The 16,277-nt window shown below is 49.5% G+C and overlaps 1 protein-coding gene across 4 annotated transcripts in view; it reads left to right on the top strand.

The window, feature by feature from the left end:
• FAM234A (family with sequence similarity 234 member A) overlaps window positions 1–13,502 on the top strand; it is a 57,535-nt gene extending 44,033 nt beyond the window's left edge. For all 4 annotated transcript variants that reach the window (XM_050968258.1, XM_050968260.1, XM_050968256.1 and 1 more), the window contains 8 exons: window positions 1,340–1,470; window positions 4,514–4,646; window positions 5,091–5,229; window positions 6,699–6,839; window positions 7,618–7,696; window positions 8,389–8,541; window positions 9,784–9,886; window positions 10,056–13,502. In XM_050968258.1, coding sequence (XP_050824215.1) covers window positions 1,340–1,470; window positions 4,514–4,646; window positions 5,091–5,229; window positions 6,699–6,839; window positions 7,618–7,696; window positions 8,389–8,541; window positions 9,784–9,886; window positions 10,056–10,267 — 1,091 coding nt within the window. In that variant the 3' untranslated portion in view covers window positions 10,268–13,502. The remainder of the gene's footprint in view (window positions 1–1,339; window positions 1,471–4,513; window positions 4,647–5,090; window positions 5,230–6,698; window positions 6,840–7,617; window positions 7,697–8,388; window positions 8,542–9,783; window positions 9,887–10,055) is intronic.
• Window positions 13,503–16,277: the final 2,775 nt, after the last annotated feature.

Genomic DNA, 16,277 nt, shown 5'->3' with positions numbered 1-16,277 from the left:
AAGGAGTGATCAGACAAGCTGTGTGTCAATTTCTCAGATACAGGAGAGTCATGGATTCCAAGGCCAGAAGGGACCACTGTGATCATCTGCTCTGGCCTCCTGCATACTGTAGGCCAGAGAACTTCCCACAATCATTCCTAGAGCAGATCTTTTAGAAAAACATCCAGTCTTGATTTAAAAATTATCTGATAGGGAATCCACCACTACCCTTGGTAAATTGGGTAAGATGCTGACAGAGGTTTCATTATTTTAAAAGTTGTTGGGCACATACAGTTTATATCTTCAGTTGTGATTGTGTGTCCCCTAACATCCAGGTTGGCAGATCTGCTTCTGTGCAAAGCAAAGATATCAGTAAGAAATTTCTGAAGACTACTTTAATTTAATTTGATACGTTCATGGAGGATTCAGTAAGTTCATGGAGGATAGGTCTTTCAATGGCTATTAGCCAGGATGGGCAGGGATGGTGTCCCTAGCCTCTATTTGCCAGAAGCTGGGAATGGGCGACAGGGGATGTTCACTTGACGATTTCATGTTCTGTTCATTCCCTCTGGGGCATCTGGCATTGACTGCTGTCGGAAGACAGGACTCTGGGCTAGATGAACATTTGGTCTGACACAGCATGGCCGCTCTTATGGTTAATTCATTTAAATCTAGGCTTCTATGTAGTGTCTTAGGAGTCTGATTAAAAATCACACAGGATCTTCCCTCGGTAGATCACATCAAATTTACAGGTCACGAAAAGGAACAACGCATGCCAGTTATCTGCTTGGGGCTGGTGTTAGCTGTTATCAGCAGGTATCAGTCCCCAGTAGAGGTGAGGTTCTCCCAGATCCCCTGTGTCTCAGGAGTTCAGCTGTGGCATACTGTAGTGTGCTCATGCATTCATTTTGGAGTTTGCTCAGAAGTAGCTTCTGAGTGTCAAAGAAAAATCTTTCTCCTAGAGCAGACCCTACAAGAATACTTGAGATCCAGTCCCAGGCAATGCAGACACGTTTTTGTTCATTGTTTAGAATTAGGAAAGTTGTCTCAGTGCCAGTTGTATTTTAGGTCCTTTCCATTCAGGCTCCCCAGCTGAAAGCTCGGTTTGAGCTTTGTCTATGAGTAAAACCCAGAAACGTTTGAATTTATAATTGAAATGCGAAGAAGACCTGTAACTACTACGTGCCAAATCTGACACCCCAGTGTGCAGGGCTAAATGATGATGCAGGATGGGCTGTCAGGCTGTGGGGTATCTCAGAGAACAGTAACAGTAATGGCAAATCGTTCCTTAGTCCTACAGAGCCAGTAAACAATATTCTGAGCAAATGTTTCTCATAACAGGAATAACTGTGTTTTTCAGGGGAAGTTCAATGGAGGCAGTTTAACAGTTTTGGAGCTAATTATACCGTGGTGACTCCCTTGTTAAAGATACCAGATGTGGATGGGGACGGTGTTCAGGACGTGATGATCTTTACCACTGCAGGAGATGAGGTACATACAGCATCACTTTGAACCATGGTAGACCCTTTGCACATACTGCTAGGAGTGACAGGAGATTTGCTTACTGTGCCATCCTAAAGCAGGAAGTACCCCCTGAGGACCTCTGTGAGACTAGCAGATTTCAGTAGGGCAGGTCCCATTGCCCTTCCCCACCCAGAAGGGACATGGTCTTGCTGCTTTTAGCTCAATAAAGTTTACCGCTCCCTCAAATGAATAGAAATATTTCACTGTTTTAAAAATATAAATCCCAATGAAAAACGTACTTTGGTGTAACTATTCCTCTGCTGAGTTTGCAGCCCAGCCATGGTACCTTCCCCGCCTAGTGTGTGAGCCACAGCGTGTGACTGACAGTGAACAAGAGTGCAATTGCCTGGCCTGTTCCATTTGCCCAGGCTGAGAGAAATGCAAACAGCACCAGGAAATCAGGTTCTGAAATGTCCTGCTTGGGTCCTGTAAAACACTGTTGAGAAGGTATGAGGACGACTGTGGAACATTAAATGAAGTGCCTTCTGCTCTTCTTTCTGGCCAAACGGATGTTAGAGATCAGCTGGTTTGTTCAGAAAGAGTAGAGTAAAGCTGGTGTCCTAGACATTCTCTCAATAAACCAGTGAGGTAAGACCTGGCCAGTCGCTCTGTTGCCATTGGTAAGACAAGTGTCCTGTAAAGCTAAATGTCCATTACAGGAACTCCTCACTTAAAGTCCTCCTGGTTAATGTTATTTCATTGTTACATTGCTGATCAATTAGGGAAACTGCTCATTTAAAGTTGTGCAATGCTCCCTTCTAACGTGGTTTGGCAACCGCCTGCTTTGTCCCCTGCTTGCAGGAAGAGCAGCCTGTTGCAGCTAGCTGGTGGGGGCTTGGAACCAGGGTGGACCAGTGGCGCGCCTATCAGCTCCCCACTCCTCTAAGTTCCCTGTACAGCAGTTGCCAGCAGGCTAGCAATTGCAGCTATCCCTCCCCCCACTGCCATGTGCTGTCCAGAGGGGGGAAGAGGAGGGGCTAATGTCAGGATGTTCCCCGCCTTACCCCTTCTTCTCCATATAGAGCAGGATGGGGACACAGAGGGAGAGAGAAAGAGAGAGGCTGGGGCAGCAGCTGCTGTCTCAACTTCCTGATCCACTTAAAAAGACAATGCGTTTGTTAGGCCTGAATGAAGATATAGCAGACAAAACCAAGTATGCCAACCTGACCAAAGTCAGGCTAACAGAGGTTTGTGGGTAATCCCTGAGTAAAAAACACTAAGAAGCAGCAGCATGTCTCACAAGCGCTGGAAAAAAGTGCGATAAGAGAGAAGCTGCATTCCTGGCATAGTACCAAATGTGCTGTGTTAGGGCAGCTCCTTCAAAAAACTAATAAAAGCCCTAGTTTCCCAGCCTCCTTGTTTTCACTCCCTGGTTTTGTTCTTTGTTTGTTTTTAACTCCCCTACATTTCTAACTTTAGGCATGCATGTATACTAAAGGTGTCTAGTTTCTAGTTAAAAAAAGGGGGTGGTTTGCTCCAGTAAATAATTTATAACGCGACGGAACTGTCTATATAAGCTTATACTAAGATGTAAAGAGCGGGCTGGTTCTCTCTGAAAACAAGCTGCTCTTCATTAATGCGTGCACTTGTCAATAAAAAGCTTTTGATCGGACCTTGCGGGTGTTGCCTGTCTCTCTCGCGGTCAGACAACAAACTTTGCCGTCTGGGGGTTAGAGTCCCTGACACACTTAAGAGTGGGTCAGCTTACTTAAAGGGACAGTGTGTATTTCTCTCTCCCACACACAAGGTGTGTGTCTGTCTCTGTCTGCTATGCTGTCTCCTCTCCCTCCATTCCTGCTGCCTCGTAGAGCGAGGTTACATTAACAACGTGTTAACCCTTGAGGACTCAGCCAAGTGTTAGTTCATCATATAGCACAGGAGTTCTCAAAAGGGGCAGGACCCCTCAGGGGGTCATGAGGTTATTACATGGGGGGTCGCGAGCTGTCAGCCTCCACCCCAAATCCTGCTTTACCTCCCAGTGTTTATAATGGTGTTAAATATATAAAAAAGTATTTTTAATTTATAGGGGTGGGTGTCGTACTCAGAGGCTTGCTATGTGAAAGGGGTCACCAGTACAAAAGTTTGAGAACCACTGATTTAGCAGTAAGGCATTCCCTGGGAAATATCCTATCCTCTTCCACCCTCTAGCTTTACCACCTCAACCAAGCTTCAATCATCAGACCTGTGAACAGTATTAAATTGTTTGAAACATATACTCTGTGTGTGTGTGTGTGTATATATATATATTTTTTTTTTGGTCTGGTATTTCTCTGGAACCTAACCCCGCCATTTACATTAATTCTTATGGGGAAATTGTATTTGCTTAACATCGTTTTGCTTAAAGTCGCATTTTTCAGGAACATAACTACAACGTTAAGTGAGGAGTTACTGTACCTAATACAACAGCAAAAACGCAGAAGCAGTTGTTCTGCAGTCACCTTTGTTACTGTTAATAGGCCTAACCTTGTCCTATGGTTAATTATGCGCAACAAAAAGATTGAGGCTCGTGCCAGACAGTGACACCTAGTGGCCAGATGGGTATGTTGTGAATCGGTGGTGTGTTGTGAATTGTATTGTCTAAAGTCAGTGGTTTTCAAACTGTTTTAAGGCTGCATACCCCTTTCCAAATAATGTAGTCTACTGCATACCCCCATCTGGAATAGGGTCGTAGTATACCTATGATTGGATTGCAAAGTCTTGCTAAATAAAATGTGTTGCTCAGCATCACAGATTTTTCACATGTACCCCCTGACGAGAGCTCAGTTTGAAAACCGCTGTCTTAAGTCAACATCAAAAAGTGATCTAAGGCATGTAAAGTGTCTTCTGATGTTTGGAGAAGGCTCCTCACAGATGGGAGAGCCAGAGTGCAAGCTGTGCTCAGGCAGCCACCTTTCTGTCTCACGCCGTCAGCCTCCCCAAGGGTTTGGGCTGCAGCAGCAGTAGAATTCTAGCCTACAACAGTGGTGTTAATAATAAATATTGATTCTTATGGTTTTCATTTTCTCTGCAGACTCAAAGTTTCATCTATTCGGGGAAGAAGGGCGAGCAGATCGGAACCAGTGGCAGACTGAGTCTGGGTGCAAGGCCTGATTATCTCATGCATGTGACTAAGGCTGGTTCCTACTACGTTCTCTTCAGTACTGGTAAGGCCTCTTGCTGGTTGAACACTAGAGATACTCCCAGTACTGAGAAGTGACCAACACTTTGAAATTCATAAATACTCTTCCAGCTTGTCATACAGTATTCCACATTCTCACAAGACTAGCTTCCAGGTTCTGAAGTGACATTCAAGATTAAGCAACAGAAGGAGCCCTGTACTGAAAATAAGAGTTCATCTTGTGAACCCAGAGAGCGCTCTTTACATGTAGTCATGTTCTTTGGACAGTGCATTGAAATGTAAGTTTGAAACACAGCCACTGTTGCCAAGTGAGTATAGGGCATGTTGCTAAGCTAGTCTGTGCTTCCCTAAGGATCTAATACACAATATCTGAGGGGAAAGGACAGGAGAGAAGGCCTCATTTGCACAGTTTAGCACAATAGTCAAAGTAAGCTTCCTCCGTCACTCTGATTTCTCTTTGTTTGCACAGTAAATTCTCTTTATGGCTACGCCTTGAAGGATCTCTACAGCATGGCAACGGGGGTGGAAAGTAAACTCACCAGCCTCAAGCAAGATCCTCAGTGGGAGAAGAAGATCAAGAGCCCCACACATCACATACCTCTTCTCAGGTAGCAGCACTACATTCTCCTGACCTTGTGATTTAACTGGGGGGCTCTGATCCACTGATTGAAGCATGTGGCAGTGTGGTTTAGCTGTCTCTAAGATCCACTTAGCAGTGTTGCTCTTGGCTTGTCCAGGAGCATGTTCCAGTGCCAGACAATGAGGAGAAGGCTTTGGAGACTGACTCAGTGAGTGACAACAAAGTGGAGAGGATGTAATTCTGTTATATGTTGGTTGGGGAAAGACACCAAAGACGGAGAGGACGTATTGAGTGTGGCACACAGGGGTTAGAACTAGGGCGAAAGGGATTAATTTGAGAGCATGGATTGAGGCTAAATAGCAGGAAAAACTTCCTGGCAGTAAGATCTATCAGATTGTGGAATCATCCACAGAGGGAAGGGGTGGGACGCCCAACAATCGGGACAGATCAAAGAAAACCTATCAAATGTCCTGCATGTCCCAGTCCTGTGTTGGCCCCAAGGAGATGGACTGGATGGTGTAATGTCTCCTCTGTGTTTTATTTCTGTGATTTATGCCAGGTTTCAGGCTTTGGAGCGTTCCGGTTCAAATTCGTTTAGACTAAAACCATCAATACAAACCGGAACGCATGCACGCTCACACAGACTTGAACAGCCAACTGCATTGTAGGTAAAGCACAATCCCAGTCTGTGCAATCTCTCAAAATTGAGACGATCGCCAATTAAGCGAACTTTCAAATCCATAGCAGTGTGAACTCTCCAGCTTCCCCCCACGCGCTCTGACTCCCCAGCTCCACTACAGACATTTTTTCAATTCCAGTGGCTACTTAAACATTGCACACCCAAACGCATTTCCACGTGAGCTGCACAACCTTAACTCTCCCCTCCACTACAGTCAGATAGATTACTAACAGCTCTGTGGGTTTGGACATGGCTAAAGCCTGAGGGCAGAGATCAGGCTGTGTGTCTGAGTGCGGGATATTGGCAGGTACCAGAATCACGTATAACTGCAGAGGCTAAAGGAATTTTCCAGAACATGTTTTTGCTCACTCACGCACTAGACAGCACCTGACTTTCTCATGCAATGACCAGGCAGGGAAACCTCTTTATTCCCCAGAGCGGGAGGGGAGCACTTCCAGGTTGTAGTGATCCGTCAGTCATAAAGAAACAAAGGGCAGAAGCCCAGAGTGCTTTCCTCATACAGCCGCCTGGAGTGCAGGGAGAGCGAATGCTTTACTTCTCTTGCATGTGGCACCCAGAGGGAGCTGCTCTCTGTGGAGGGAGAGTGCCCAGTTGGACGGGGAGAGCTGGCAACCTGCAGCTTCTCCTCCCCAAATGTTGGCTTCAGCAGAGCCTGGCCTGGCGCATGGTCTTGTGTTCCTTTCCTTTTCCTGGCGGGATGATAGCCTTTGATTTCTGCATCGGGCATACTAAGAATAAAGTGGTATTCTCAGCTAGGAAAGCTCATTAGTTCCTTGTCTTGGCCTCTCCTTGTTCAGCTCTGGAGACATTCGTTACCTGGTGAAGGTTCCCGGGAGATCAGGGGAGAATATCTTGGTTGTGAAGTCAGACATGGCTGAGCTTCTCAATGGACAAACTCTTGACTCCCTGTGGACTGTCAACGCCTCCCACATCTTGCGGTAATGCTGCCATTGCAGGAGAGAGATGCTCCTTTCCAAGAGCTTACCCAGTGACACTTGGGCTCCAGGGAAACATGGCGCCTCCTTCGTGTGAAGTGCATTTTTCATATGATCTGGTATCACTTCACAAAGGGGAGAGCTTGACGCTCTGCCTTGATTCTAGAGAGGGTGAGGGAGAGCCTCATTCAGTCAGTCAATTTCCTGCTGACGTGGCTGCAATTCGTGGAGTGGAGGGCGGTATTGTGGTTCTTCCGGGGCAGTCTCTTTCAGGGAGCCGCAGTAGGGATTGAGGGCAGAGAAGGTCATTGTACTTGGTGTGTGTCTTTTTCTGCTGCAAACCCCTCCCCAATAACCTGGCTCCAACCCCCACCCCAAATATTGTAGCCATATGAGCGGCTAGAAATTTGGCCTGCTTATTACCTTATATGCCGTGGACAGGTGGGTCATCCTACATCTTCTCTGAAGGCCAGCGCCGACTACGTGAACCTCCCCTTTCTGTGCCCCAGCCTGGTTACCTGTGCCTCAGGGGATGAAGCTCCCACTGTCTCAGGGAAGAAGTAGGACCTGGGTGCTGCTTTGGCAGAGCTTTCAACCTAGGGAGCAAAGGGGCCTGACCCCCAGCTCTCCCAGTGAGTAATGCCAAATGCTGAGCCATTGTGGGATCAGTTGAGTCTCTCACCAGGCTGAGTGTGGGCTGAGTGTGGCACTGGGCCTGAGACGCCTGTTCCCTAGCTGCTTGGTACCTTGTCTCAGTCCCCTTCTCCTGTCCCTCTTGCAGCGAGCCAGTGTTTGGTTACTACACACCTGATGTTCTCCACATAGTCCTTGAAAGTGGAGTTGGACCCAACAGGAAGAAGGTTTGAAAGCTCTTTGCTTTGATCCCCCTTTCCTTGCTCGCTTGCTGGCTACAGTATGCGTTTGGTTGGGCTTGAATGCCGTGTGCACAAGGAGTTAGCCCTGCACTGGGCGGAGCGGAGCCGGCTCTCTTGATAGATGTCAGACGCCTTTGCTGAGATGTGCAGCTCTTTCTCCAGGAGGTTCCTCCGTCAGCCCAGACAGTGTATGGAGTTCTTCCCTCCTGCACATAACTAACCATAAACGACAGGTGAATTCAAAGGCAGAGTTCTGGGTCTGATTTCTCCCAGCACCTCCAGATATGACTCTGCATTGACATGGCTAACTACACATAAAGACCCCTAGGTGCCCCCTCCGTGACTGCATCATGCATGTTTCTATGGTGTCAGTTTCAGCTGTGATCATCCCCCAAATTGGAGAGAGAGCAAACACTCAGGATAGGTGCTGGGGCAGTCAGAGGAGCCTGGGACTGAAGCTATGGGAAGTTGTGTAGCTCTGAGGAGGAACTGGAGCACAGGTTCCAAATGACAGCTGTGCCAAGCTCGTTCCATGGAGTCTGGGTTCAGCCAGCCTGCCCTGATCTGATTTCCCCATGTAGCCAAGCCCTGTTCCCGCAGGGAGGTGTAGAGCTGGGCCCCTGACTCTCTGTGTGCTGTATGTTCCAGGATAAGCTCTGGTCTTTCTTCTCTGACAGATAATGATTGTTGAGAGTGGCTCTGGAGCAGTCCACTGGGAGCTGGAGCTGAATTCAAGAGCAAGGAGTCCAAGGCCTGCCACGCTCAATACTGCAGATCACCGGTCCATGTTCCTTTTCTGGGGAGAGTACCAGGCAGAGGCCAATGAAACGGTGAGGGCTGGCGAGCGGGGCAGCACACACAGCCCCTTGGGCTCACTCTGATCTTGAACTGGAATTTGCAGGACACCCTCCCCCTTCCTCCCCTTCCTCCCCCCACAAAATCTGCTTGCCCTGGAGCAGCACTTTGCCCGTCCTGTACTGTGTGCACGTGCATACCTGGGTGTGTCCCTCCAAGCTCTCCTCTGCTCACATGTGGCCCAGTGCTCTTGGCCAGGATCACAGTCCACACCCCTCTTGCAATGACCTGGGCTGAATCCCCATCCTGAGTGGTGGCGCTGTGCTGCCTTTGCAGGGGATGTAGCCTAGGCCTCAGGTGCTGAGCAGAGGGGTCTCTGCTTTGTGCAGTGAATGGTGCTCGCTAGACTGCGGGGCAGCTAGCTGTTTCTTAAGCCAAAGTTTACTCACTCGCTTGCCAGGCTTTCGAGAGCCAGGCTGCGAGGGTTTTGGTGTGCTCTGGCTGGGGCAGGCAAGTGGGGGGCAGCTCAGCTCATCCGGCAGGAGGTAGTGGTGGCCCGGCAGACTTGCGGTCTGAGCATCTGCACGTCTTTCCCAAGCTGTTAGAAAATTGCATGTGCTGGATCTCCCTGTGGAGGGTTAGATTTGATTTTTCACACTTATGGCAAATGCCCCTGTAGAACTTGTTTTGAGGCCGTGGATTCTCTGGTGCCCCTCAAGCATTGTCTGCCGCTCCGTGCCCTGAGCCAGCTCTGTGGCGGTGGCATACAGTGGCCTGGATGGGGAAAGTCAACTGGCACATCAGCTACTGGGAGCTGGGAAACCAGCCAGGGAAGGGGCATTGAGAGCTGAGTGAGGGGCAGTGATGCTGCCCTCCCACTTGGACCTTTGCCAACCTCAGCCTGATTGTTGTGTGCAGACTTGCTAAGTGTTTTCCCCATGACAGCTGGGTACATCTACCTGAACCCTTCCCCTCCCTGTGCCCTGTGTGTGGCTGATGGGCACCTGGGGCATTCAGGAATGTTATGAGAAATAGACGGAGGCGTTACAGACCAGTGAATAAACCCAGCTCTGGTACTGATGGGACTCGTCCGCCCAGGCTGGATTGGTAATGTCTGCTGCCTGGCTCTCATGTTTGGCACCATCTGGCACAAACTAGCAGAGTTGGGCAAAACCTGGCTTATTTCCCCTAAGCTAAGGGGGTGTTTTGAATGTGGCTTCTGCCCAACTGGGCAGGGTGACGTGCTCCCTCGCCTTGATGCCTCCTGTTTGTTTCAGGGCTCCAAAGCGGCTCGCCAGAATCTGTATCTGTTCCATCCGTCCTACCCCAATGTTCTCTTGGAGCTGAACAATAGCTCAGACCAAATAGTCGCCTTCGATGGTAAGTGCTGCTCCCCAGAGCCCTCCAGCGGGGACGCTGCCCATGGCAGCTGGCCCTTCGCACTGTTGTCTCTCATGGAATCTGCGGCATCTCGGGGTTGGCTGCAGCGCTCTGACCTGCCCTTGTCCCAGGCAAGGGTCTGGCTGTAACCCCCTTCTCTCTGTTCCAGCGGTTCTGTTTGAGCGGAGCCGGCATGCCTGCTACGTGTTGCTGACCAGGCCGCAGAGCAGCGAGGGGCCAGGCTGGGTGTCTGTCGCCAAGCAGAAGCTGAAAGAGGACATCCCTGGCAGTAGGGTGATCTGGCTGAGCCAGGTGGCAGGGGACAGTGAGCAGTACATCAGGGACCGCTTCTTCAGGATGCGATTCAGCAGCCAAATGTGAGCTCCCTGGGAGACCCCGGAGAGCCATCTCAGCACTCTCCTCCAGCAGTGGACTCATTAAACCCAAATCACGGACTCATGTGGGAAGCTGACGTTCTTGATCCATAAGCCAAAGGTTGGCTGCTGAGAAAACAGCCACAGCAAATCCACCTGTGAGCCTGCAGGGCTTGGGCATCCCAAATCCTGCACAAGTGGCTGCCAGCCCAGCCAGCCTCTGAGCTGATGGGGCTTCAGTCCCTGGCTGTCCCTGAAGTGCCATCACTTCCAGGAGATCTGCCTCTTTCCCTCTCTAAATCACGCTATATATGCTGCGCTGCAGGGCGTACCTCAGCCGGGGCTGCTTTCCCAACATGCCCCAAACTAGGACCCAGGGAGGGCATGTCTGGGTGCTGGAGGGAAGCCTGAGTTGATTACTCTAACCTAGGGTGTTTGCAGCGAGGGAGGGCGTGTGCATCTAGGTGAGAGCAAGATAAGGAGGGAGTGTATGTGCGCACTCCCGTGTGTGTGTGTGTGTGCGTGTGGTGTTGGATTTTCTTTCCCGTTTGTCCATATAGACTGATGGGCTCTCTCCTGAGTAGGAATTTTTGCCTTTTCCAAAGGGTGGCGTGGACACGGCGTGCTTGGTGTCTCACTGGAATACCTGAGTGCTGCTCGCCAGGGATAATGCAGTGAGATGGGTACTGAGTGAGCCCAGCAGGTGTATTAGATATGGCAGATATTCTCTGGCCCCGGAGAGCCACAGACTAAAGTGCAGTTCTCTTCTGAAAAAAGTCTTTGTATAAACAGCAGCTTCTTGTTTTCCAAGCCTTCTGCTCCTGCTGCGTACCGCGGTGCAGAGCTGCAGCCTACTGCTGACTGAGAGACGCGTGGGCTGCTTTTCCCCCATTGGCCCTGCCGCAGCTGTGCGAGAGGGCACCTGACTCAGCTCTGGTTCACTCATCAGGAACAGAATTGCTAACGAAGTTCCACTTGTAGGTGATGCAAGAGCCAGAACAAGCCCCTGCCTGGCTACCGAGTCCCCATGGTGCTAGCTTGTGCTCTCCACTCGATCTTCCCAGCCGACGAGCATACATGGGACCCACGGGGCTGTTTGCAGGCGCTCTTCAGAGTGGAGCTGCCCGTGTTCCTTGCCAGGAGGCTGGCCAGCTGTTCCCAGGGTGCTGCTCGTCAGACATGAATTCAGCCTTGCAACCCCTGTGAGGAGAGTCCTCCGAGCACGCCTACCTCACTGAGTGAGAGGGACACGGAGACAGGCTGTGCAGTGTCAGGCTGTGCAGTGTGGGAAAGAGCTGCCGGTAGAACTCTGCAAAGCCCTGCCTCCTAAACCCCTGCTCTAATGGCTGGGTAACGCTGCCCCTCTCAGTGCTAGCAGCCGTGTGGAGGGTAGGACACTTGGGTGCTGTTCTTTGTGGGTGCTGCCATTGCAGTGTGGTCATGTTCATTTGCTGTCGCTCTGTACTGAGGTAGCAGTGGGAGGGGAAGAAGTGGTGAGGCGTCTCCTTTGGGGCCTCCCTTGGCATGTCCTGGGGCCAGGCAGCACACAGGGGCAGCTCAGTGGGAGGGGCTGTGCCCTGTCATTGCTCTGGTCGTCACAGCTCCTTGGAGCTCTGTGCTGCAGGCTTGTGGGGTGACTGCTAAGCTGGGATCCTGGTTCTTTGGAAGCAATGCAAACCTGTGAATTCTGCCTGTGTCCATCTGGGGGGATGCTCGGAGGGCTGGCCTGTCGGAGTGGGCGTGGCGCTCACCTGTGGAGAGAGCAGGACCTGCGAGGCCTCGGGAGGAGTGTGTGGCGCCTGTGGAGTTGGGGAACTGATCCCCAGCAGGCACAGGCAAGGCTTTCTCATGCTAAGGACAGGTGACAATCCTCCAGGCAAAATGAACTGCAGCATCTACTGCTGGGGTTTGCTGGTGTAGCAACCAAGTGTTTGACCTTGCACTTCTGCTTCTAAGTTGGCCTCTATGCACAACCCCCCACCCCTTTGTGAAATTATACAGTTGTGGAGTGTTCTGCTCAGTGCCCTCACTGCTGGAACAGAGCTGCTTGACTGGAGCAAATTAGTGGAGAGAGCAGAGCTAGCCATCATGGGGACCGAATCTCCCACCATGGCAGCTTGCTGCAGTTTCCCTGCTCTGAGGATGCCCCTGATCATGCAGTCAGTGGGATGATGCCTCAGCTCCCTGCACCTCATGTCTGGGGAGGGCTCCCCTCAAGAGTGTTCTCCACAGGGACTACAGGCTGCATTGTGTGTTGTGCCATGGATTCCCTTGGCTTCTCTCTTGAAATTCCCCTTCTCTTTAACATGGTCTTTTGAATGGTCTGAGTGCTGGAAGCAGAGCTCAGTCTCGTCTTTGTTGTAGCTCAGGTTCCCGTGATTTGCCCACCCTTCAGGAGCCTGCCGCTTGCTTGACATGCGAATGACCTGAGCCCCAATCGCCCTGCACGTCCCTTGGTTGTGCCTTTGGACCTGGGGGATGCCTTACTGCACAGCTGTGATTCTGGCCTGCACCCTGCTGGTGGCACTGAGCGGCTGTCAGCGAGGATAGCAGGTTCAGCATGCCAGGTAACCCACCCACTGATGGCTTGAGCTCAGATTCGGGAAGCTTGGCTATGCTGGTTGCACTGTGCCTTGGGCAAATGGTAACCCTGCAGCTTGAATGCCTGTTGAACTGATAGTTCTCATCTACAGATTGTATCTCGCTGAACCTCCTCGAAAGGAACAAGTCTGCAGGGGACGTGGTCTGTGCATCAGGATTGCATTGTGCATTAATGATTCTTGCTGTTTGAGTTTTTCCTCTTCCTTCCTGACCCCTATGCAGACACAACCCTTCCAAGTAGGCACTCTGAACGTTACCTCTGGAGAGCTGGAGTCTCAGCTTTGGGAGACTTTTCTCGCTTTAAGTTCCTCTGTTAATACATTCCCTGGTAACATGGAAATCCAGGTTCTCCTGTTAGCAATGTCAGTGCCCAGCTGACATCCTCGTAATGATGCAAGAGTTTCTTTGCAGCTGCTTTCCCCCTGTGTCACTGTTTTTGCAGTATTGAGTGAATGGTTTAATTGTGCCTTGATTCAGTAACTCCTCTGGGTGCTACTAGCAGAAATCACTGCTTGTGTGAACAGTGTATTTTCTAGCACTAGGATTATCGGTTTGGTTCTGTAATTTATTGCAAATGTTGCTGTACTAGGCGTGGTCTAACTGTGATGATTCAATAAACCCTCTTTTGCATTGTTTGTAAACGGTGCTCTGCTTCTGCTGCTGCCTTTAATGAGCTTAGGACATGCAGAATTGGGTTTGACAGAATAATAGAAAGTTGTAAAACATGTCTTGAAAGCCTTCCCCCCTCATCCCGGAAGGAGGGAAATTGCTCTGATGACATTTCAGAGTAGAGCAGCTTGTCATGTGATGCATGTAGTTTATGTAGTAAACTCGTCCCCTTCAGTTTGTAGGGTTGGTCTTGTTTGACAGTGCACTGAAATGAAGTGATGCCTAGGACCATGTCAGCTGTTAAGCCACTGCTATTGGGAAAGGAGAGGAACGCTCTTTTTCCAATTATAGTCACACAGACATGCTCTTAAATGGGTTTAACTGATCTGGGGCAATTTCAGTGAGTAGACACAGCCTTAGATATCTCAGGCACCCTGGAGGGCCCATTGGACACCTCAGTGGATCTACATTAGCATTCACTGCTCACTGAAGGGGCCTGGAGTGTTGTCAGTAACAAGGGCTTCCTGTCTCCAGAATGTTAATTAGTCATGAAGCTCAATAGATGCTAAATTGAAAGTCCCAAAGGGGCATAAGCACATTTTTTTCCCTTTGCAGGTCCCATTTTATGCTGCTAATAAAGGAGTCACTTTTCGGTTTTTCTCAGTTCATTATTGAATCCTTGGTTGCTTTTATTTCTACTCATTGTGATGTGAAAATGAATGATTTGTTGTTGGTTTTGTGAGGGAGCTCGTGAACCCAGCTGATCTCAGCTGTGCCTAACACATGGGTAAGCAGCAAATACCCAGGAAAAGATTAAACCTGCCCCAGGGGCTGGACACTGAGGGTTTTGCACTGATGTTAAATATTAAGTGGGAGATGATGCACTTGAGCAAATGGAATCCGCAGCTGGGTGCCTAGCAGGCAGTCACAGATACAGGGAGACAGGGGCAAGTGTAATAACCAGCATCACGCTGGATCTACCATTGCAGTAAAAGGCCATTTCAGTCCAAGCTGTGCTGGGGCAGAGGGGCCTGGGGCAGGGGCTGAGTTTAAGGCAGGCTGTGTAAATAGCACAGTGTCCGAGGAGCACTGGGTGCAGCTCTAGTTTCCCCACTTAAACAATGGACAGAAGAGTGGGGAGCTCAAATAATATTAGAGGGGTAGCCGTGTTAGTCTGGATCTGTAAAAGCAGCAAAGAGTCCTGTGGCACCTTATAGACTAACAGATGTATCGGAGCATGAGCTTTTGTGGGTGAATACCCACTTCGTCGGATACTCAAATAAGTCTGCCCAGTGAGTGACGTGGCTTCATCCCTGGCAGCAGGTGCCTGTCTCAGCACCACAGTACTTCACTCCTGCCACCAAACTCAGCCTATGACCACTGAAGCAGCGACTCTGAAAAAGCCGTGGGGCTTGTAGTGAATAATCAGCTGCACTTGTGCTGCTTCACACTGGGAGCTCATTACCCAAGTTCTACCCTCCCAGCCAAGACTGATGCCAGAAGCACCCCACAGCATTGGCTCTGTAAGCCAAGCAGTCCTGAGACTCCAACCCCTTCCTCCCTGTACCTCCAGTGACTCAGCATCAGGATTCTTGGGCCTAGAGCAGGGGTCGGCAGCCTTTCAGAAGTGCTGTGCCGCGTTTTCATTTATTCGCTCTAACTTAAGATTTCACGTGCCAGTAATACATTTTAACGTTTTTAGAAGGTCTCTTTCTAGAAGTCTATAATATAGAACTAAACTATTGTTGTATGTAAAGTAAATAAGGTTTTTAAAATGTTTAAGAAGCTTCATTTAAAATTAAATTTAAAATGCAGAGCCCCCCGGACTGGTGGTCAGGACCTGGCAGTGTGAGTGCCACTGAAAATCAGCTCGTGTGCCGCCTTCGGCACCTGTGTCATAGGTTGCCTACTCCTGGGCTAGAGCAATCAGAAGGGTAATCGCACGGAAAGACTGCCCTCTCCCTGTTCTACCTGCAGCTGCTCCCTCTGCCCATGGACTGGCTCCACACTTCCACTCGCTCCCTCCCAGCCCCTGCCTTAGCCCGATCCGCTTCCTTATGTTCTGTGGCCCTGTCTCCTAAGCCCCTAGCTCAACTCACCGTTTCTCCAAGGCCCTTCTGCAGTGACACTTCCTCCAGGTTGCTACCTGAACTTAGAGCCCCGTGGTGGGACTGAGGTCCTGCAGGAGCCGCTGCCACAATATGAGTGGGTAAAATGTACTTTGTTGTGGGTGACAAAAAAACTAGACTGCGGTAATTTGCGAGAAAACATTAAATCTCTCATCAGTTTACCAAAAGTCGCCTCTTTGACAAATTGCTAATTATTTTGTCTGAGCTGCTCTTTCCCGTACGTGTTTATCTCCCTCACTGTGAATCTGTACCATACACCAGCTCAGGTCAGAGAATCACCCTCAGGTTTTGTTCTGTGTCGTCACATACATGCAGACTGTCACTGCCGCAGCAGCTTCCTGTCAGTGCTGAGAGTAGTTTTTCTGTTAAATGTTTTTCAAAAAGCAATAATCTGACATATAAATAACTTGACTGGGATGTTCCAGAGTTCTAAAAATAGTGCTCAAGCAGTTTAAAAAAAATCCAGTTTTTTAAAACCATTTATAGTCATTAAAAAACCAGCACCTTTTAAGGCAAAATCGTGATGCAATTTGTTTGGACATTCTGTGTGATGTACACATGACAGTAGTTTGGCATAGACAGAATTTCAGCAACGTAAAGCAAGTTTATTGGGGAAAAAATGGTTTTAGTACTTAAATTTAAGAGAGGGATAGAAAGAGTTTTGATGTCTATTATAAC

Source organism: Gopherus flavomarginatus, chromosome 9, assembly GCF_025201925.1.
Source record: "Gopherus flavomarginatus isolate rGopFla2 chromosome 9, rGopFla2.mat.asm, whole genome shotgun sequence".
Taxonomy (NCBI): Eukaryota; Metazoa; Chordata; order Testudines; family Testudinidae; genus Gopherus; species Gopherus flavomarginatus.
This window is presented reverse-complemented; position numbering and strand designations above follow the sequence as displayed.